At 43.8% G+C, this 22,373-nt stretch overlaps 1 protein-coding gene across 19 annotated transcripts in view; it reads left to right on the top strand.

Annotated features, from left to right (window-relative positions):
- MICAL3 (microtubule associated monooxygenase, calponin and LIM domain containing 3) overlaps positions 1 to 22,373 on the top strand; it is a 2,299,897-nt gene that overhangs the window by 1,935,032 nt on the left and 342,492 nt on the right. For 15 of the 19 annotated variants that reach the window (XM_069628665.1, XM_069628668.1, XM_069628663.1 and 12 more), the window contains 2 exons: positions 4,074 to 4,127; positions 20,443 to 20,493. The exons of 1 other annotated variant lie outside the window; for it this stretch is intronic. In XM_069628665.1, coding sequence (XP_069484766.1) covers positions 4,074 to 4,127; positions 20,443 to 20,493 — 105 coding nt within the window. The remainder of the gene's footprint in view (positions 1 to 4,073; positions 4,128 to 20,442; positions 20,494 to 22,373) is intronic. 3 more of the 19 variants (XM_069628681.1, XM_069628674.1, XM_069628677.1) reach the window with 1 other exon arrangement.

Genomic DNA, 22,373 nt, shown 5'->3' with positions numbered 1-22,373 from the left:
ATACTCGCTATGCAACGTTTCATTCACAAAAGAAGCAACTCCATATGATCAATACAAGCCTAACCATCTCATGCTCCCTAGGTGTTTATCCTCTATCCTCTCACCGGAGATTCATCAATTACTGAAATCCAATTGTAAGAAAACCAAAGTTTTCCAATCTTGTTCAATGCTTAAATTCATTCAGGTACCACGGGCGCTCGTCATACAAACAGAGACAATTAACATTTCCCTTATCTTTTATACGTACTAACTGATCTTCATTCTTATTGTTAACTTATCCTCTCACATGAATCAACACCACAATAAAGGTTACCACAATTCTATTTACATGCTAACCCTGCCACCCCTGTGCAATCAAAGGTAGGACGTCCAGGTTTGGGAGGGTGGGGGGGGGGTAAAAGGGGTTATCCGTTCAATCCATTTGAGCAGCTTCTCCTAGAGAGGTCGCTGTTATAGTGCGGACCAATATTCAATACTTGCTGCGCAGTTCTAAAAGATTCTGTAATTGCCCAGTTTCTAAAAGTAACTGCACATTACCTTTTACCTTATTTCCGGCGGAAGACAGTGGGGTCCGCCAGCAATAAAGTCCCTAACCCCACCTTGAATCTAGTCTTCTCGGTTACTCTTCATACGTTGTTTAAGCATGCATGAGGCACAGGGTCGGAGGTAAGATGCAGTAATGGCCCCTCTGGAGGCATTGTCTGGGCATCCACCCTGACCAAGTTACCCCTCAACCCTATCCCTCGCACACTGAGCCAGCAATCGCCAGCTCACTTGCCTGCCCCCCTACACCTACCACTGATGTTCTGGCTGAATGTCTTCAGTCCCAATGGTCAGCGGACTGGTAGCATAGATCACCACTGTGACTGGGGTATCCACATCAGACTCCAAATCATTTAAGGTTCCACAGGAAGGCAGCACCATATTTCTCAGGCCCTGCTTTAGTTCTCTGCAGGGCTCCACTATTCCAAAAAGTCTTCTATTTTAGATTGTCTTCTTTCTGCAGATCCACCACAAATTCCTTCCCCACGTGCACTGAGTTACTGCCCCCCATGGAGGAGCACTCTTTGTGGCTCATGGAACATTCTATGGTGCCCCATAGGATCCCAGGTTCTTGATTACCGAGGTGTGACCATACCAATGACAGAGTTTGTTGGTTTATAAATTACACTTAAAAAAAAATTTAAAAAACTTTAACGTACAATCCATAACAAGAGCAGAGCCCTTATTATGAGAAGGCCCTTTACAATATGAATACAGATCTATACAGTGAAAATATAAAAGGCTATAACGGGTCACACCTTGTAAGTAACATAGTTTCATTTCCTTAATTCAACTGAACAATGGTGTGTGGAGCATCACTGCACACCTCTGATTCAGCAGAGAGGGGGCACTCAAAGGTTGGGACATATCCCACTGCTATATGGAAGATACTCTCGATATCTAAAAATAATTAATATACTCTTAACTGTTAAAACGGGTAGCTTCCTAGAATAAGCAACATTTGCAATAGTCTCCCTTTCCTTTTATTTAAAGAATACAGCTTTGCGTGGCCTAATGTTTGATAGAACATATCACAGAAATACTAATATCTGGCTTCTGACTATTGCAACTACCTATGCTCCCAGTTTAGATTTCGATACAGCAAGAAATTGTCTAAACAGCTTGAGTATTCAGACACAAAAGGAAAACCAAAAATCTCCTAATTTTACTATAAGCTTATTACTAGGGTATCCCATGGTCTTTTAGCCCTTGTCCGCTTCAGCGGTGTCCTCTTTAGGGATCGACTTTATTATAAAGTTGAGGCAGCAGGTAACCTTTATCTAAGCTTTATTGTTCAACACAAAGCATGTTCACCATTATGAGGCTTCCACCTGGGAAATCCTCTCTGGCACTCTCCAGTTTGCAACTGAACTCCTTTCTCATCTAAACAACTCATGTACATTCTACTCCGTTGCCATTCCAGAATGGAATGGAAGATTCTCCTCAACCATATACAAGCAAACACATGCACTGGTAATTGTTTCTTTGCAGTACACAAACTGGACAATAATCACAAGTAAAAACAAATAGATGTAAGTAACACATCTGTCCTCTCTGCATCCCAGAAAACGTACTCCTCCTAAATAATTAGTAGTTTGGCTGCTTGCAGCAATCCCATTTCGACTCATTGTGCGAGAAATTATTTTGTGAGTCCAATCTCCTCCTCCTTGTCTCTGTTACCAGCCCCAAGTTGGGAAGAGTACAATCTTATGATGTTGTTAATGATCTAGAGTCTCATTTGAGCTAGCAGCCATTAAAATTTGATGTATCTCGGGAATCTGAAACCTTAATGATAAGAGTTAGTCCCATCTTTGGATCTCGCACCTTCTCCAGAGAACAAATCTTGATCCTAAAGCACTTTTTGATATATATGGGATTGTGCTCTACTTCCAAGGCAAGCATCTTTGGGAGCCAATCGGCTGCAAAGCAAACTGGATATTCACCTTTCCGTGCCTGATGGAAGGCCAATGACTCCGATTTGTTTGGCCCGCACCACATTTTCCGGTTACTCAAGCCTGCTTTGCATGGCCCTATTTCCCGCCCTTCCAATGCCTGCATCCATTTCCTTTCCCAACCGCTTCTCCACGGGGCTGTCTGGGCACACTGATGGTCCACCTCAGGCCACTTTCTCATTCAGTTCATCAAATTTGCCCTCTGGGTATGACATTGATTTTTCAATACGAGTAGCCATCACCTGGTGTCTCGTGGGTGAGGAGGGTCTGGATGCTTCCATATTAGTCGAGCACAGTTTACTTTATGAGCCTGAAGGAGCGCAAAAATCTGATTTCACCAATTCATCCTTTTTTTCTTTCTTCCCAAACACCATTGGTGAGCAATATTCTAAATCCTCTTTACATGTCTGAAGATCAGCAAGGCATTCATTCCCTGGTCCTACAAAGGTGTGTTAAATATTTCCTAAACTTTCTGGCTGGGCACAAGGCCCACAATTGCAACCCCAAAATCCTGGTGCAGAAAAGTATTACCTTCCTTGCAATATCTTCTCTGTTGGCTTGAAAATTATTAAAGTTGGTAATTGGTCTTGTGCGTGTCATAGGCTATCATGGTAAATATCCTGCTATCCATACATAACAGGAGCCAACCAATAGGGGGTGAGATCCCTAGTCGTCATATGTCCAGCGTTAAGATGTTAAATATGTTTGCCTGCAATTAAGATGGCTGCCACCATGTATGCTTCATTTTGTTAACATCCAGCCCCCAGCAGGCCTCGCCACTGAAATGGCCTCCCTGGCATTGGCAATGACTGTACCGAGACAGCCCCACCAGGAACTCAAAACTGCCTTGGGGCCATTGTATTACGTAGCCCAAGCCGGTGCTGTGATCGAGTGCACCTGCTAGTGCCTCACTCCTCCCTCCAGCCACCTATATCTCCCATACCTCTGTGGCGGCTTGGTTGCCGCAAGCACCATCCTTTCTGTGCAGTTTGTTCCACCGTGATCTACGACCATGCACAGGTTCCTCCTCAGACCCTACGGAGATACCCAGTGTGCTTCACGGCAAGCACTGTTAACACGACTGCAGCTCACACGGCGAGGGCCTCGGAGAACAGTGTTCCACTCAGTGACTTCGGTCACTCTTGCTCTTTCCCACACTCTGGGTCAATCGTGGTACCAGGATTCCCTCAGTGGGTAGGTTTAGGCCCCCTTTGACAGCCTAATAGAACTTGATAGCCCACTTCACTGTGCTTCAAAAATGTGCTGACCTCTTGCTTGGCCATTAAGCGACATCCACAAGATATACTTTAATACAATAAGGAATCTGTGATTCTAGTGTGTAAAATAAAAACGTGGAAGTTATGAATTAGTCACCTTCTTTCCTGCTTATAGAAAGCTGTGGTTTGATGCACTTCAAACAGAGTGGGTCAGCGGCCTGTTAGGGTACGGCTCAGGGAGGTGGGATAAGAATGCTTTTTCATCACATGATCTGGTGTTTTGCCTCCGATTGGATGTGCCTTTGCCACCTATTTTTGTATTTTTTTCTTCCATTGTCTCCCACATGTGCTTCTTCATCAGGTATTCCATGATGCCTTCCGCCTTATGGCAGAATTGCAGATCAAGGAAGAGGAGGTACTTTGGAAAGGGATGGTGCCCACAGGCAGAACTCCTCACATAAGGGCCATGCTTCTTTGTTAGTCGCAACAATGTGAAGAAATCTTGGGTAGAGCTTTGGCAGGTTGAGATGTCCACAGATGTTAAGTTTGCTTTTACTTCAGAGTTCTTTTTAGGCAAAGTAGTTTTGAGTGCTAAACCGTAAATGAATGGCAATATCCACATGCATTATTAGAATTTTGTGGGGATCGCCAGGCTGAGAAAACCATGTTAATATAAATGTCAGGATAAAGATGCATCAGCTATACTCTTGGGAGTCTATTGTAGTTTCAAAATAGTAGTGTGCTCCAAGTCAGTAATGGTGTTTATGGCAGGTATTGGGTCTTTTGCGCACATACTATTGATCATGGGCAAAAAAGACAGAATACCTGTGCCCGCAACCCCATCACTCACTAAGCCATGCCCCTGGCCACGCACAAGTGCAGCCAGGCGAAAAGATGGAAGACGCTGGTGCAGCAAACCGGTAAGTGTGTGTATGTTTGGGTATGTATGCTTTTGTCTGGGGTGATTTAGCAGGCCATGGGTGCACTGTTGGTGAAGTCGAAGGGAGGGGTGAGGCAAAACATCCCCTCCTCCCCGATTGTAAGCAGTGTGTAACTCCCACAGTCAGAAATTGTCATCCCACCACTTGAAGGCCACAAATATCTGCCTAAATAAGTGTCCTTTTTAGGTGTGGCCTTGGGATTATGACATAGAACCTCATGGCAGCACTTAATTTTTTGAAATATCAATACTGGAATTGCCCAGTGTTTTATGAAAGTCCCATTTTGTATCCAATGAAAGTATGTAGCAGAACGAAGGTCAATAGGGAAGTAATACATGTGAATGAGGTGTGTGGCCACAATGTTCGAATCCCAGTGTAATTTAGGAGGTTGTGTGGCAAATCAGTATTGATGTGTGTTAAAGCTGCGCGTGTTTCAGAACTCAAATAGCAAAGGATGTTATGGGTCAGGTTTGAGATGTTTGCAAATCTCTTATTCCATGTACTGGAATTGAAACGTGTGATGGAGGTTTGATTTAAGTGAGTTGGTAAGCCTGGTTTAAAACGAGTACTAGTACATCCCATCTGCATTCCTCTAAATAGATGCAGATGTCTTGGCTGCAGGACGGCGTACCCCAACATCCTTTACGCAATACAGAATGTCTAAAAATTATGCATGGACATATGCGCCACTACCCTTCCCCCTGTTTTTTCTTCTACTATTTATAGGTAGATTTTTTTTGTATAGCTTGCCTTCTGTTTTCATTGTTTTGCCTCTTTCTGTGGTCCATGGTTCCTGCCTCCAAATGCTGGCTTTTAGGTACAGGGATTGATCCCCAATATACCTTAGAAGCTTCAAGCAATGCTGTACATTTGCCATTTTCTTAAACTAGTCTGTCTTCAGTGTGTGAGCGATAGAAACCCTAGATTTGTGGCATGCTCTGTGATTCTTTTGTTACGATACCTTACAAGGTCACTTCATTGACCCTGTTTTTTAAACTAGCTTTTCTGATGAATCCTCAGTTCTCCTTAGTTCGAAAGCACAAAAGGCAACAAAACCTAAGGTGACTAAACCTTTGTTTTCGCAGGTTCAGCCATTCAGTGATTTGGTCCATCAGATAACTTGTCTAGCAAAGTGGCTTGCTCCAATTTGATAAACATGCCCTACTTGGACTGACCGACATTGATTTGTCAGGAACTGATTAGCAGTGTTGCTGCCAAAAGTCCATAAGTCCTGGGACTTTATGGAGTGTCAGTATATAAAGCATGTAAAACCGCTGCACTCTTCTCAGTATGGTTTCTCCTTGTGTGTCAGGGTTGAGAGGCCCAAAGTGAGTGGCAAATCATTTAGCTTCTAGAAACCAACATATCAGCTGCTCTCTGTTCTGAAATCTATTTTGCCTTTGCCAAACTCTTTTAATCAGTCCTTGACTTTAAACAGGTTGGTTGTCCCATCCAGGGCATGTGATACCAATCTGTCATCTGAGAAGAGCTTATTGGAATTTTTTAAAACCTGGTATAGGTCCTCTTCTGGCCGGATTGGTGCATGTCTCTTGTCTGGGAATTTCAGCAGAGGGCAGAGTATAGGAGTTTGCCTCTAGTTTGATATATGTTGCTTTGTATTCTCAGGATGCTGCAGGCCTCCTTTTGGAAGCAAGACGACACGGAGCAACACAGGTTCGATCCCCGGGTCTGTGCTTAGAAACCTCTGGGTATTAAGCGTGTTATAAATAACCTACAGTATCATAGCTTTGTTATTCCAGATGCAGCACGTTTCTCTTGCTGCAGGCAGGAGTTTGATATTCAGATGCTCCCAGTGGATAATATAACCACTGTCCTTGTCTAAAGTTGATCTTTCGTACCGCTGAACACTCTGTGAAGCGTAGCATGTAACTGGTGAACTTACATGCTAAACAGGATATAGTACTACCCTGTGGCTACCCGAGTGTATTTGCTTCCCCCTTATTCCCATCACAGCCATGATGGCGAGAAGAAATGGAAACACAATAAAGAAGTAATCAAAATAAGCTACAATAACCTATAATAATACCATCCATTTCCTTTCTGTCAGAACAGGCATGGGAAAATCTGGAAAGATTCTCTTTTTTTACTGTACAGTCATTTCAAAATTTTGATTTTGCATTTGCGGTCATTTCATTAAAAATAAGCATAATACGTAATTTGCTCAGAGAGTGTTAGTGCATATTTATTTTGCAGTATGTATCGATCATGCTGCATCTGCCATTAGGCATTTTATTTATTTCTTATGTATTCTGCTTATCTTTATGACTTGGTGATGCAGAATATCACATGCCAGGGCAAGGGGGGGGAGGCATTTCAATTTCCGAACTACCAACAAGTTATAAATAGTCACTTGGCACCTCAGTTCTATATATACAGACAGCAGACCATTTCTTACTCTCCAACAGTCAATAGTCACTAGCCAATGGTTAGTGCAAAGTGCACATTTTGGGCCCTGTCACTTGTAGAATCTGTAGATCAGGAAAGAACGAACAGTTAATGATCCAAATGACTTATCAGACTCAGTTTAAACGCGCAAAGCAGCATCTCAACACTTATTTTAAAACATATAATGGGTTGCATGGAATGGCAAGCTATCACTGTGACAAATAGCTCACTCCTTGTTGTCAGAGTCGAGGGGTTAACAAACACATACATTTTTGCAATCCGGAAAATCCCAGGGTTCAGGTTGGGCTTGACAAAATGTTTAGAGGCTCTTCAAGAGAAACCAAAATAGAGCAACGACAATTTGCTTGGCCACCATAGTCTTGCAGTCCATCCCTCACTGCTCTGCGGTTCCACCTCTTGACTGTCAATCAAAGGTCACTCAGAGGGGTTTTAAATGCCCTGTGCACTTCTTTTGCAGTTAGTTTGGGTTTCTCCATTGTAATCGCTGTAGTCGGGTGTTCCCCACTTTTGCTGTCATTAGGATGCTGAGCTTTCTTATGTGTCCCGGGCTTGTTTAATGTCTTTCCCAGCTTGGCCCATTCTTCTCCAGGCCTTAATCGACCATGGGAGCTTTGCGGTTGAGCTTTGGAATATTGGTAACCAGCTCTACCATAGCACCAACACAGGTTAGGCCCTTTCCACTTTTCTGCAATATGTCTCTCTTCCTCGATCTTCTGCCTCTTTGTCCTCCTCAATGTACTGCAAAGGTCGGGCCTGCTTCACCTCTCCTTCCAACTGATCTTTTTCTGTGGTCGATTCTGACTGTTAACCCTTCTGGAGTCTCTTCCTCTCTATGTTTAAGCTGTTCCTATATTCTTTTACTCTTATGTCTTTCCCTGTGCCCCTCTCTGTGTAACTCCCTGCTGTGCCACTGTATTCATATTCTTACAATCTCTTCTGGTGTTAAGCCTTTACTTCATCTTTCTCTCCCTTCAAAGTCTTCTTTACCCGCTTTCCTCTGTGGCCTCTTATGGCTTTTGTGCCTTTTCTTCTCCGTTCTTGTGTATTATGTTTGACATGCTTACTGTTGGAATAGATTTCTAAATGTTAGCCTGGTGGACAGATGCTTAGGAGGCCACCCTTGTTAGATGAACAGGGGACACTTCTCAGGAGGAGTATAGTCAATGCGAGAAAGTTAGTAACTCCACCAATACCTGCAAATGAAAAGGGTTAATAACTTTTATGACACCAACAGTCTTCAGAGATGGCAACCCTAACTGTATAAGATCAGCCCTAAAATGAATGGGGCCTTATGCTTAATGTGCACGTAAAAGCGCCTGGCTGTGCGCAAAGTTCACAAAGTACTTCTTAGGGAGCATAAAAAGTTAGGGGTAGAATTATAAAGGGGTGGAACGGGTTCCAAGAATCAGGAGAGGATCTGCTACAATGAACAAAGCTGTGCCCGACTTTCAGAGGTCTTTAGGAAGCAGATACTACCCAAGCTAAAGAGAAGGCTAAAATAAACCTTCAATGCGTAAATGCGTTTGGATGTACAAAAGGCCACCAGTAAGGGACTTCACTACTTACTGCCCTTAGTTCGGTTTTGGTCCACCTTTGGCAGGTCTAAAGGGGGCCGCCAGAGGTTTGATATCTTGCCCTCAGTTCGGCTTTCAGGTGCATAGGCGCTGCAGATACTGGTCTGGTATGGCACAGGAGCTGTGTAACTCTTGATTCAAATGAAGAGTGAAGAAACTACTGATGCAGCAGGTCTCAGGGCACAGGAAGGAATGTGGGGAAACCATCTTCAGCGACCGTCACTTTCGCACAGTGACGCAGAGGCAACCAACTCTCGCGGTATGATGTAGCCTCCTATCTTGCAGTCCAAAGGTACTGGGACAACGAAATTCGGCAAAAGGATACTTTGTTGGATATGCTGGGATTCCCCAAAGTCTTGTCGAAACGGCAAAGCTCCTGCACAGCAACCAAGGATTAAGCTGAACAGTCCACTGGATGGCCCATTGACACTTCCGAACAGGCTCACTTGCAGCGTTACCAGGAGACGTCGATAGTGATTGTTCCCACCACTCCAAAGGTTTGAAGCACCTTAGCAGGTCTTCTGAGATCAAGAGCAAAGCAGGGCTCCACCGGGACAACAACAGGATTCGGGTCCCAGCCCTCTTCACTGTGTCTCAGGATGGTCCTTTGTTCTGCTCATTTTTCAGGTTACTTGATTTTGTCTGCAGGTTGGTTCTGACTTGTTGCTGATCTGCTGGAATGAATGCTGGACCTCTCCTTATATGCATAGCCAGGCGAGTGCTCACACCTGGCCCACCAATGGGAAGTTCTGCTCCATGCATTCACACCAGCAGTGGTCCAATCGGGGACCACTGCGGTTCTCGTGCACACCAGACAATGCAGCAGCGGTAGTGTGGATTGGGACCCGACAATCCCAGCAATCTTCCTGGGTATCAACACACATGGCCTGCAGGAACCCACGAAAGAAGCAGCTTTCGTGGGCAACTGCATGCCCAAATAAGGATATTCTGATCCTGCAAGGGCAGGAGGAAGGCCAAAGGACGAAATGGCCAAAGGAACAGACAAAAGACCTTGTGTCACGGCCATGTTAGACGCCTGACACTAGCCACAGTCATGAGCCAAATGTGGTAAACGCGGTATGGCTCAGTAAAAAGTTACAGAAATACAAGAAAAAGCTAATGCTGCCACCAGTCTGTTCCTAGGCACATTGTATAATCAAAAATTCCTTAGATGGTGTCTAGGGCCATAAAACACACACTATTGCGCGGTACTGTAAGGCACTTTGCACAGTGATAAGTTTACCAACAAGTGCCAAGAAAGTCAAAGGTCTAACAGAAACAACGTTTTTCAGTGCTGACAGCGTGAAGGACGTGTCGGTTTCCCCATAACAATGAGCGAAAGCCCAGTGGAGTGCATCTGAAGGCTGTGCGCCACTGTAAAAAGTCAGGTAGGGATACGGAAACAAATGCAAAAAGTTTGGGGGTCCATGGACTATGGAGGAAAAGTTGCTCTAGAGAAATCTTTTCTAACACTTCTTTCCCCACCTCCTCTGTTCTCTCCTTCTTGCTCCAGTCTTTTGTTGGTCCTGTCTCAGCTGTTCTCTTGTCGGCTACCCTCCCTGGTGCCTCTGTTCTCAACAGTTTTGCAGCACTCATTGCCACCACCTTTTATCTGAATGCTGGACCCGCCTCTTGGCCCACAAGCAGTAAACTCCTGTCCTCTCTGGTGTGGGGTTCGCTGCTTTCTAAGATTAGCTTGCCAAATTCAAACACCAGTTTGGAGCTGAAGCTTGGTGGGCAACCATGGATAACATCACTCTGCATGGCAAACCATTCAAGGGGAAAAATGACATGTTGCTTTTCACCAATTCCAACTAGCTACAGCAGTACACAGAATTGTCTTCTCATAGCTGCCCACCATGCGCCATTGGCAGTCCTATAGCGCCACACTTCACATCACAGGGAAGTCTTTCTTGCATTAAAACATTGCACAATACTGGGCTGCTATGCACCTTGGTACTTCACAGTGGCGGTTCTATCTGTGGGTTCTGTTGGCACCAGTTCATTTCTCACTGTAGGTGCATGCTGATGTCTATGGTGAAACAAACACTGCAATCATTTTCTCTGCCTTCAATGTGAGAGCCACAGAAACCAAAATTTTGTGGCATGCTCTGCAATTTTTTTTTCCGCTACCTTCCAGTCATTTCGTTGGCTCTGTTTTTTTAACTAGCTTCTTTGAACTATTCCTCATGGTTGCTAATGCTAGGCCTGGTGAACTTTTTAAATTGTGCCCCTAGTTAGGTCGTGGGTTGGATGCAGACATCAGTATGGTTGAAGAGTTCTCTGGAAATGCCCATAGACTTGGGGCCATCAGTATCTCTTGGGGCTTTCTGGCTGCTATATGGAAGAAAAAGACTGCTTCCAATCTGGAGCCTCATGGTTCTTTCTATTCCTCTTCCACGGACATTGATCTCTTGAGTCTTGGTCTTTTTTGCTCAAATCTCTTAACTTTATTTCGGTTTCCCTCCATTTGGGCATTGAGGTCTTTCTACCTCTATCTCCTATCCCAGGCTGCAGATAGGCTTATAAACCTAGGGGTACCACTCTAATCCTCTTCCTGGTCCCAGATTGCAAAGTGTGTGATGGCATCTGGTCCCCAGGGCTCCTCCCGCCCCATCAGTCATCCTGAAGCCTGTCACTTCATTACGTTGAGTAAGAGGAGCAGTTATATAGTACAGTAACTAGATTCTTTTTTGTGACTCGGTTGCACAGTAGCAAATAGAACATTAGAGTATGTGTAGCAACATGACGTTTTCTCTAGGAATCCTTCAGTTAGGAGCTATGAAGCTTTTTAAGATAATTTGTGCTTTGAGTTTAGCCTGCCTTTTTATTCTGGACAGTGTTCTCCCTATCGTGTGTATTAAGCATCAGGGGCCCTTTCTGTCTTTCGTAGCAAAGCATTGCTATCCTCCTCGGAGCATACAGGGAGCCTATGTTCCTCCAAAGCCTGTGATCCATAAAGAAACCAAGTCTCTCTCTTTGAAAGACTTGTTCCTGACTCTACGTAGACCTGTATTCTGATGTCAGTAGGGTGCATGATTTGGGGTCCCAAACCCTGCTACACTATAAGTAGGTGTCCCTAGACAGAATCCCCAAGTGGGAACCATAGTCTAGGGTTGTGCCAAGTTCCTCTGTTACCTGCATGAACACAGCTCCTATCTGTCTGCTTTAAATTCCAGGTGATCGCTGAATCGTTGTCAGGGTTTTGTCCTTACAAAAATTCCTCCTATTCAGCTCGTCTTTCCGGGTAGCCATCTGGTGCAGTAGAGATCTCACCACACTCTTACTGGCTGATGCAATCGTCCTTAATACACCTTCAAGTCCTTATCACTCCGCACAGAGACTTTCACTCCTGAAACAAGCATCCATGCATGAATGGACAAGATAAATGTTTGAGGAAAGTCTGAACTCTATATTTGTTACTTCGTCATATTGTGGGCTGTTTGGGGCAACAGAGAACCATTGTTCTCGGCAGTAAAGGCATTTGTTTTGGAGACTAAAAATACCTTTTCTGGCACTGGGCAACCAGGCCAATTACAAGAGGGCAGAGATAGTTGGCAGTTGGTGGAAAGTGTGTCCATAGTGGGAGTGGCAAAGTCCAGGTGACCGGCCCACTTTTTGTCAGAACGTCCAGAATTAAGATTTCCTCTGTGTGTTTTTGTCAAAACACTTGCACAGTTGGGGTAGGGACTTCTTACAGGCCTAATTGATGTGAGATCTGCTAGAGTGCAACCTCCATTTAATATATTTGACCCATATGGTATGACAATGTCTGTGAAGACCTCATCCTTGGTGTAGACTGCAGTCCATTGGCACTCAATGCCAAAATGCATTTGCATATCTTGATTGTGGACAATCCATTAAAATCTGCCTCTTCCCTTCTCCTCTACAGTAGCATCGAACAGACCAGGCCATAGGTGTTCTTCTTTCATGAATAGCAACAGTGCAGGGAGCTGGGCACCTAGAACTGGTCAATCGGAACGCCTTTATAAAATAGCCTTTATCCACCTCTTGGACATGAGTTTGCACAGGTCCTGAAGTGTCTACTGTGTGATATAAATACCACCTCATACAAGACTGGATACGTTTACTAGAAAGACTACTGCATTAACTCATTACTCAATGAGAATTATCCTCCACCATGTGCGCACACTTTGGGAGGCAGTGACACTGGAAACTGTTGTGGTTAAACGGACATTGAGGAAAATCATGCACGACACACCAGTACCCTTCATTCTATTTGCTTATTTGATTGTTTAAAGTGCAAACCTAGCTCAAGAGCAGCAGAGCGCTTTACAACAGGAAAGACAGAGGGTTTTTATTTATCTGGCATATATTGTTGCGTTAAGTGGATTTTCCATGTTCTTTGTGAAATTCCCTTCACCTGCGAGTTCCCCAGCACTTTGTGCTAGACTACTTGATTTTAGGTCTATTCCACTGAGTGAGTTGTAACCCTTTTCCACTCATTCTTTTACCCTATCTTTGGGACCCTTTTGTATTTCTTTTCACCTTTTTCTTGGAGTCATGCTTTCCTCCAGGTTTTGTGGTATCTGTCTTTGACTTTTGCAGCACACAACACTCTGTGTGCAGTGTTGCTGGGAGCACTTTGGGCTTCCCACTTTACTATCTATCACAGGGGGATATTTCTATCCTTCCTATCTTTTTCTATTGTGAGAACAGCACACCCCACCTTAAGTGGGGTGCTGAGGGGCTACACTGTATCCCCTTTCTCAGTGACAAGCTAACCTGAATGGCTGGTGGCAGTGGTTTAATCCTATCTACTTTTTTGCAATTTGTATTCCCAGGCTGTACTCAAGCCGTGGTAGTGCATAGTGCACCATTGGCCCAAAATGGTGACCGTGTTCTTTTGTCACCAATTCAAGATGGCTTGGCATTTCTTGGTCGTCCTACTGCCGTGCAGGGTGGGGGAGGCCATTGTTTGACTTTTGTCTTCAGCAAGTCTCCATAAGAAAGCCTGTCCAGGTGCCAATGTGTCTATGAGAATAGCAAACAGGGGAGGACTCCGAAACTTGGCTGTTCTTTGTCTTCTGCTGTGCCTGCCTGGGAACAGTTCCTCCTGGGAGGCTGGCTGTCCTTATAGTGCATGGGTGGGTGCTGATTGGCTGGGTACCTGGATCAGAGGCATGGATCCTGAGGCTGAAAACAAGCTGACCACTGGAACTGAAGAAACAATGAGGAAGAGGAGAGATGCCTGCAGCTGCTTCCAGACAACCGAGATGCCATCTGAGTAATTGCTGCTGTCCAAACCCTTCTTCCAACCGTCAGCAGAGCCCCGAAAAGGATGAGACTCTCCCTTAGACTGGTGGCTCCAACCAGTCTCAAGATGACCTGCCTTTTTAACCCATCCCAGATGAACTGTGGCCTTCACCGGCTGCAAACCGCCAATACCTTGAGACCTGTGGCCATTGTGCAGTGCATCGCCTTCCAAAGATTGAATCCTCCTGAAACTTTGGTGGACTCTTTCTGAACCTCCAGAGTCAAGATTCACCTGCTTGAAGTCCCCTCACCAGAGTGCTGGAATGATAAAGCAAGACAAAAGCGACTGGGCAGTAACCGTTCTTCCCTGGTGCTTTGAAAACGGTGCCAAAATCACAGAACCACAAAGAAGCCTTTGTCTGAAACCTCTTCACTGGACTGCTGCTACGAAATCCATTCCAGTGTCCCTTCTTTCTTCTTCCTGACCAAGATCTGCTGCTGCAGCATTGTGCGCCATCGTCTTCACTCGTAAGGTACTGTGAGACTCTTGGTAGAACTTACTTGGAATTGTTCTGCTGGTCCTGTGTTGCTGCAGTGCTGATTTGTGCATTTGGCAGTTTGCCCATACATGTTCGCCCAGGCCTAATGCCTGTATGCCTTGAGGGAGCCTTCTCTGAAGTCCAGGAACATTTTCCCAGCAAAAGCTTTACTTACTTGCTACTAAAGACTTCCTCTGGAACCTTTGGACTTTCAACAGCTTGTTCTTTGCTTGTTTGACACTTTAATCTGACTCTGAAACACCCATAACTAGATGGGGATGGACTACTAAAGCCTAAGGCCTCTGATAAATTGTTACACGTATTTACCTGTTTTATGTTGGTCTTGTTTCATTCATTCTTACCTGAAACAGAAATTGTAAACATTATTACAAAAGTGTTTTACTTAACTTTTGAATAGTTTACTGCCATTCTACAAGTATTACAAAGTAATTTACTTACTGTAAAGATTGCATTAGTTGTCCTAAGTTACTTATGTGTAACTTTCTAAAGAATCACATGTACCTTAGTGTATATACAAAATAAACTTCGGAAGAATGACCTTTACTTTTGTGTATATATAAAATAAACCACTGTTTTTATATAACTTGTTGTGTGTTAGCGTTTCTTTAGCCTATGGGTATACTCTTAAGTTATTTGTACTGCCTACAGTCCTTCCTCCCTCCAAAGATAAGCCTGGCTGCTCAGCCATTGCTACCACAAATCTTGTGTGGTCCAGGCTTATACTAAGAGTTGGGTTCCTGCGCCCCAAGTGTGAATCTTCTGAAGTCCTACCTTTGGTGGACTTTTGCAAACCTCTCTAACATGTTGATAGTCACACTTTGTGTTTTGCAAAACTGGAGGATCATGGAGGCATTTCAAGCACCTCTACCAGGATTGAGGTACAAAGGGTCGGGCGCAGCAGGGGAAGGACTGCTAGCGAGTCTTCTCTTTACTGGCTAGCTTAGACTCCAGCCTTTTCATAGTTTTGCTACGTGTGGCGTGTCACCATAAGACACATTGTTCTCCAACATCCTTACAAACCTGCACCTAGATAATAGTCAGTTTGGCCAATAGAAAGCACTATTAGGGTATGTTAAGGGCAGATGAGAACTGTGCAGGTGCCAGTAAAGAAATCTAACGCACAAATATCCTGAAAACTAATCTGTGTTCTACCTCTGCTTTGGAAAGGTGGATCATTCAAGAATAGAAAGACTCAACTGGTAGTTTGATGTTGGAGAGAGACTTCCTCCTGAAGTGAATAAGTACATTTCTTTATGCCTTGCCCACCCCCTTTCTTCTTCTTTCCAAGATAGTGATTGAAACTCAGTAGGACAACACCATGTCATATTATTCTGGTGTTCTTTATTGATCAAAAACATTTTAGTTTTTTACCCTATTGACGCTTCTGGTACTACATCTGCCACCCCCTACTTCTTCCAGCCCTGGAGAGGGGCTCTTTTCCCCCCTTAGCAGTAATTCTTTTGTTCCTAAAGAAACATGGTCTTTGGCCATCTAGGCCTTTCTAAGTGGAACCTGGACATATCCTTCAAGCCCCTAAAAAGTGTACTGTGGGGCGTCTATTAAAGAACATTCTTCAGATTGTGTCAAAGAAGCCAGGACATGGACTACCAGTGCAGTAGTCGCTACAGTGTTTAGCGTGTTCTGTTTTAACCAAGACACAGTTTTCTCAGATGCTGTTTTGTTGTCCGTTTCATACACGGCCAGGTCATAGACTCATGATCAAGTGCAGAATCTGAATAGTGTTATTCCATTGGTTTTTCGCATATGCCTTTTTTGTCTATGGTTAGCAGTGATCATCAACTGGTGACCTGGAAGATAGTTGCATAATACAAGTTTGTTCTTTGGTCCATTCCTTTGTATTTGACCATGATTTATGGTTTTCCATGTTGATGAGAAGATCTTTTTTCTTTCCTTCTTTCCTAATTGCTCTACTAAATCAGTGAGGGATTTTCATGGTTGGACATATCCTACCTCAAAAGCAAAAGGCCACTAAGTCCTTAGACAGGCTTATTTTTCGTGCTGTGGTGGATTGCAGCCTACAGTGCTAATCAAAGATGATGATTATTCCTCCCGAGTGTAGCTATTTCCATTCTCAGCATTGTTCCCGTAGATTTGTATGCACTATCTACTTTACTGTCATATGTTAGGGCTGCCACATGTATTTTATATGCATTATGCCACAGGTGGCACACACCCAGTTTAGTCAAGTGCTACAAAAATCTTATTTCAAATATGTATGCAAATGAATATGAAATGAACAATGAAAATAGGTTTTCTTGATCCCTAACTGGATTCTCATGTCTTAAAATCTTCCCATTAGTTTGGAGGTAAAGAGATTGAACATACCAGCAAGTATACGTTACTCACTGTAATGGTTGTTCTATTGATGGTCCCAAGTCCCTTGCTCTCCAGAAAAAGCAAAACATCTTCACCTCACCACTCCCTCCACCCTATCTGGTTGTGAGGTATGGTTGGATAAGAGATCGAGATGTCCAGAGCTAGCATGTTCATATGATTGGGGCCCTCTCTTTAAAATGCTGTGTGCATATTTGTAGCCATGCTATCCTGCAGCCACGACGCACATGATTCTGAAAGGGGATGAAGAGATATCAGTACAACCCACGCTGCAACAAGTAACTTATAATGGCATAGCAGTGGGTGCTGTGGGTTTTATGGGGGATCTTCTGCTGTAGAGTTTGGGTTCAATTGGTCTTCTGACAGAAGACCTACCACAACAGGAATTTAGGCAATTTTGCCTTTTTTGCAGAACTATGCTGTAATGAGTGTTTTTCCAAACTCTCTACATGCAGATATGAATTTGTCTTTGGAATTAAGGGCTTTTCACCACTGTGTGAAGTGTTGATGATATGAGGCTTTGCACAAGTGACTGGTGTCGGGAATGTTGTTTTTGTAAAGCATGCTAGCATTGACAATAACGTTTTTGGGCAAAACTGGATGTTCTTGGGGAAACATGCCAAGCTGTAGCTTTAGCTGTTAGTACCTTGCAGAAATGTTTTGGTGTTGATATGGTGCCCTGTAGGTGTGTCTGGAAAGAAGAGCATGGAGGCTAGAATGCAGATGCTCAACTCATGAATCTGGGGCATGCATGTGCGGTATAGGGCATCGTGTGCTTTACAGATCTTGGGGAGTGAGTGCTCTTGCAAAGTTGTGTATTATCAGAAACTAATGGAGCTTTGCCCATCTGTGTGCAGTGGTATAAGAGCAGTATATTGCTGAGTTGTTTGTGGTGGCCAGATTGAAGTGTTTTGTAGAGGTGTATGATGGTGTGATTTAGATATTCTAATTTCTGGAGCCGTTATGCTGTTACTACTGGGGTTACAGGCAGTGCATGATTGAGGTTCTGTAGATGAGTTGAACACAGCTGTGCCCCACCCTACCTCGTTTCTGGTACTGCAGCTTAAGAAGCTAGTGCCAGTAGTGAATGAAAGGTAAGTGTTTCATGAACTTTTATTGCGAGTTTAGATGGGAAAAGGATCTCTGCCTCCAGTGAAAGCCGTAGTATACATTCTGAGAAGTAGGGGTTTCACCAGAATAAGCCCTTATCTGAGGAGTTATCGCTTGTTCACCACAATCCTCTTTTCTTGCTAACTGTGCATTTTACCTAGTATCATCCTCCTAAAAATCAAGACCTGCTTTTGACTTTTACATCATTGTTACACTTCCCTCCAATACCTTTACCTGCTTCATGAAGTTAAGTTTGTTCTCCCATATCCTTGTCTACCTTATCCCCTCCAACCCCAGCGTCCGCTTAGGCTTTTCCGATGAATACCACTTGTCGCCCACCCATGTCTAGTGAATGACCAGTAATAACCTGTGAATACCCAGTAGCAGCCCATTCCCATCCTGACAAGTCATTTCTGTTGCAGCCGATCAATTACCAGAAGTGTCTTGCCACCAATTGATCACGGGAAGTCATGACATACTGTAAAGAGCTGCCACATGAAATTGACAGGTCCTGCTGTCTGCAATCTTGTATGTATTAAATATGTGCCCTTGCTGCTTGACAGCTTGAGGCGAAAGTAGAACCAGGCGACTGCATTCCTGTTCAATAAAAGAAGCAGATCTGATGAACAGAAAGATGCTTGCAGGCTGATTTGAACTTCTACTTTTTTGTCAGTTCTAAATTTAAAAACGCGGAAGCCCACATTGTATTGCCCCTTTTACCTGTGTTCACTTTGATTGATAGTTTTGCAGCCTCTATGTTAAGAATATTCACTTTGTCCTAAAATGATGGTATTTTTACAAATGCTGTTTTTCTCAACAAATGCTTAAATAATGCTGTACCATGCAGAATGGTTCCAGCACATGTATGTCTGCTGTGAGCTCATACTCCCTTGTGCTTTCATAGAAGTAAGGTAGTTTACTTAACTTGTGTTTTTGATCATGCTGTAACTTTTAATCCATCATCTTGTTTGACTACTTTTTTGTTTAAGTTAATTTTTGTGAGTGATTTAATTGTCTGAGCAGGTTGCACCAGCTGTGGGGATGCTCAGAACCTCATAGCAATGCACTCTTGTTGGAGATTTCTACGGCAGCGGCCAGCCCAGTGAGACAGTCATCCATAATAAACTACTGCCACCCAGTGATCAGACATTAGTAACTGAAAGGAAGTATTTCTTGAGAGATTTCTCAGCCTACTAGAATTGTTGCAACATCATGTATTGAACTTTAGACTTGTTTCACACTGTACAGAGTAGCTGAGACAATCACCTATTATTACTCGCACATCTTGGTCCAGTTACATACCTAGTTTACAATCCGTTTGACCTTTCTGTGCCACACAGGGTGAACTGGGTTTCCACTGTAATACGGGTGCGCTAAATCTTATACCTCCTAAATTCAAATGCTTATAGTTACTTGTTCTGAGCACTTCTTCAAGGCTGCTGCAGCCTTCTCATATTAAAGCACAGTGGAACGAAGTCAGGCTAGATGTGGCTTCCCAGCTCTTCTAGGACAGTGCACAGTTTTCATTAGAAACCATTCAAGAAATCTGTGTTCTTTTGTTCTCATTTAACCATATCTTATCTTTTTTGTAACATAAAGTTGGAAAATGTTTTAAGATGGGTATCCAATTATTTAGGATAGACAGTTTGGAAGATGTGAATGATGTCCAAGACCATAGTTCCAGATTCGCCAGGATTCCTCAAATCCTTCTTGCATATATCTCAAATATTTTAGCTGTGTGCATTGATATGTCTATTATCTTTGTCACCAGAGGTGGATTTTGACAGAAAATTGACATAAGGTGTCTTGAAGCAAGTTAGTCAGCATATTGCATTTCACAAAGATTAGTGGTGTCATTTGCAGCTAATAACCTGCTTGCTCACACTCTAAGCTGTGAGTTTGAAAACAATGAATGAGTACAGATTCTAAACTAAAATTTCATGCATCCGACGGGAGTTTATCTGGTAAAGAATTCAGAGCCTCATTGTTCCTGCACAGTTACTTTCACGAAGTTGATTCTAGAGAGTCCCACCCATTTTCAGTATTGCCAAGTCTGATATTTTGGAGTGGCTTGATTCAGAGTTCCTAAAACTGCAGAAAGGCAAATTCATCTATGAAATCTAAAGGAGCAGGACATAAACATGACTGAAAAAGCAACATACCGTTGTTAAAGTAGAACCAGGAAGAGATGCTTCTAACCACATGAGGTTTAACCTCATTGAGCCAGCAGTGTTGGTACATGCGATTCCCAAAGGGTTCCCTTTCAGTGGTTCCTTGATGGCCATTTCTCATCGGATATATTTTACGGCCACTCAATTAGGGCTTAGAAATATCACAAGATGTGTTACAAAGAAAGTCAGAGGATGCTAGATGTGATAACCGGCTGGTTCCACTATGCTTTATTCATTAATTCCATTGTACATTGCAATTCCGTTATTAAACCATAGAACCTTGTGTTCAGATCTGATAATTGTTTGCTTTTTTTCCTCGTTTAACTGTTTGATTTTGCTCCATTTCTTTTTGTTTTAACCATTTACATTTTAAAGTCGGTTTATGTACCACACGCCTTGGCATTCAAGAGATCATACGCCATGAAGGTAGTGTTTCATTTTCATTGGTCATTGTTGCATGAATGAAAATTAACCAATTCGCTTTTGCCATATTTGCATTAACAATAACCTCTTAGTTATATCTATGGGTCTTCACAGGTGTTGGTATCTCACATTTGTTGTGCAAACACGCCAATTGGTGGCAGTGGGAATCTTCCTTTTACACACTGCATGCACTGGAAGTGGGCACCCTCTCTTTGGGACTTGGCATGTGCTATCTGGGGGTCCTTCATTTGGGTCTAGCATGTTGTGCTAGCAGTGCAAATGTCCCCTTAATGTTTTGGCAGGTGCTGGCAGTCTTGATCCATCTGATGAAACCTAGCCCATGCCAGCGGTGGGGATTGTCAATGTTGTTCTGGGCTTCTGCCAACAGTGAGGATCCTGAATGTGCCGTAACAGGTGCTTGTGGCAGAAGTTCTCCCTTTTAGATTTCACAGTTACCGGCCCTGTGCCCCACCCCTCTCTGTCTGCCTTTGACACTTATCCAGTCCTGGTACTGTGTATCCTCCATTTAGGCCTTGACAGATGGCTGAAAATGTGAAGCTTTTATTTTATATGTCAGCTGCTGTACTAAGAACCCTCCCTTTGGGACTGGAAGGTAAGTTTTCAATACAGCACTTGATATTTGCCATTAATGGGAATCCTCTCACTGTGTCATAACATAACATGTCCTGTTTGTTTGAATCGAAGTTGCCAGCTGTGGAGATGCTCTGAATGAGACTTGCAACTTGTCGATCATGTGACTTCTCCCTTGGATGTCTGTTTTGTGAGAGTGTTAAGAAAGATTTTCCTTTTTTGCAGCTTTTCCAATCTTTTTCAATGGGACCCCAGCATGGGTGGCTAGATGACCACAAGCTTAAATCTTTTAGGGGTATGGTACTTGTGTCCATGCGTGAACATATTTTTGATGCTTTCTCCCCCCAGAGTTAAGACAACACTAAGCTGATTCCCTTGAAATGGATCCTAAAAAGTAAGCAGGAACCTCTCATTTGTTGATGGCCCAGCCCACAGGTTATCCCACAAGCACAAAATGGGCTTCATTACATTGTTGCCAGTCCGGAAACACACCGGCACCCTTGTTTCCAGACCGGTAAACTATGTGTTTGCCTGCCGGAGCCACTGTGCCCGACAGGTCTGACCCTGCCGGGCGCAGCGGTGACAGAAGGTAAACCCTTCACGGAAGCACTGGCACCGTTAGCAACAGTGCCCGTGCATCCGTGTCCCCACTCCCATAGAGTCCTATGACTCTATGGGAATGGGGATTAACAAATATTAGAACACTGGGCCGGTGAATACCCCTTTCCTATTGGTCAATTTGCGGGCTATAAGAAACTGTATAGCTCACAGTTTCATTATAGCCCGCAAATTTGCCCTTTGCTGTCTTCAGCTCCGACATTTGTGCATTAACAGTGATTCGCCCCCTCTAGTGGCCAAAGTGAAAATTACTGGTGCACAGGTCACTTTCAGTTCCTCAATTTCGGTCCAGCAAGTCGGTGGTTACTCACTCTGGCAAGGCGGTTGCCAGCACTGGGCCATTGCATGACCCAGGAATGACAAAGAATAGACCAAAACATTGTCAACAACTTCAAAGGATCTCCCATGACATGATACACGTGGAACTCTGTGATGGCCACACTGATCAAACGGCGAAAGTCCACCCTCATGGCGTAAACAAAGAAGCTGGTTCTGCAAGCACCCTCTTTGAGCTGCAACTGCAGGAGGAAGCCTCCTGTTTCACAAGTTGAGGCTCTGCAGAGTCCCACGTCTAAGCCACTGTAGCGAGATAGCCTACAAGGAAGCTGGCCAGCTCACAGAGTGGCTCCAGGACACTTACAAAGGCTTCTAAGGGTAGATTCAAGGCTGGTTGT

Source organism: Ambystoma mexicanum, chromosome 12 (genome assembly GCF_040938575.1).
Source record: "Ambystoma mexicanum isolate Mex_15411 chromosome 12, UKY_AmexF1_1, whole genome shotgun sequence".
Classification (NCBI taxonomy): Eukaryota; Metazoa; Chordata; class Amphibia; order Caudata; family Ambystomatidae; genus Ambystoma; species Ambystoma mexicanum.
This window is presented reverse-complemented; position numbering and strand designations above follow the sequence as displayed.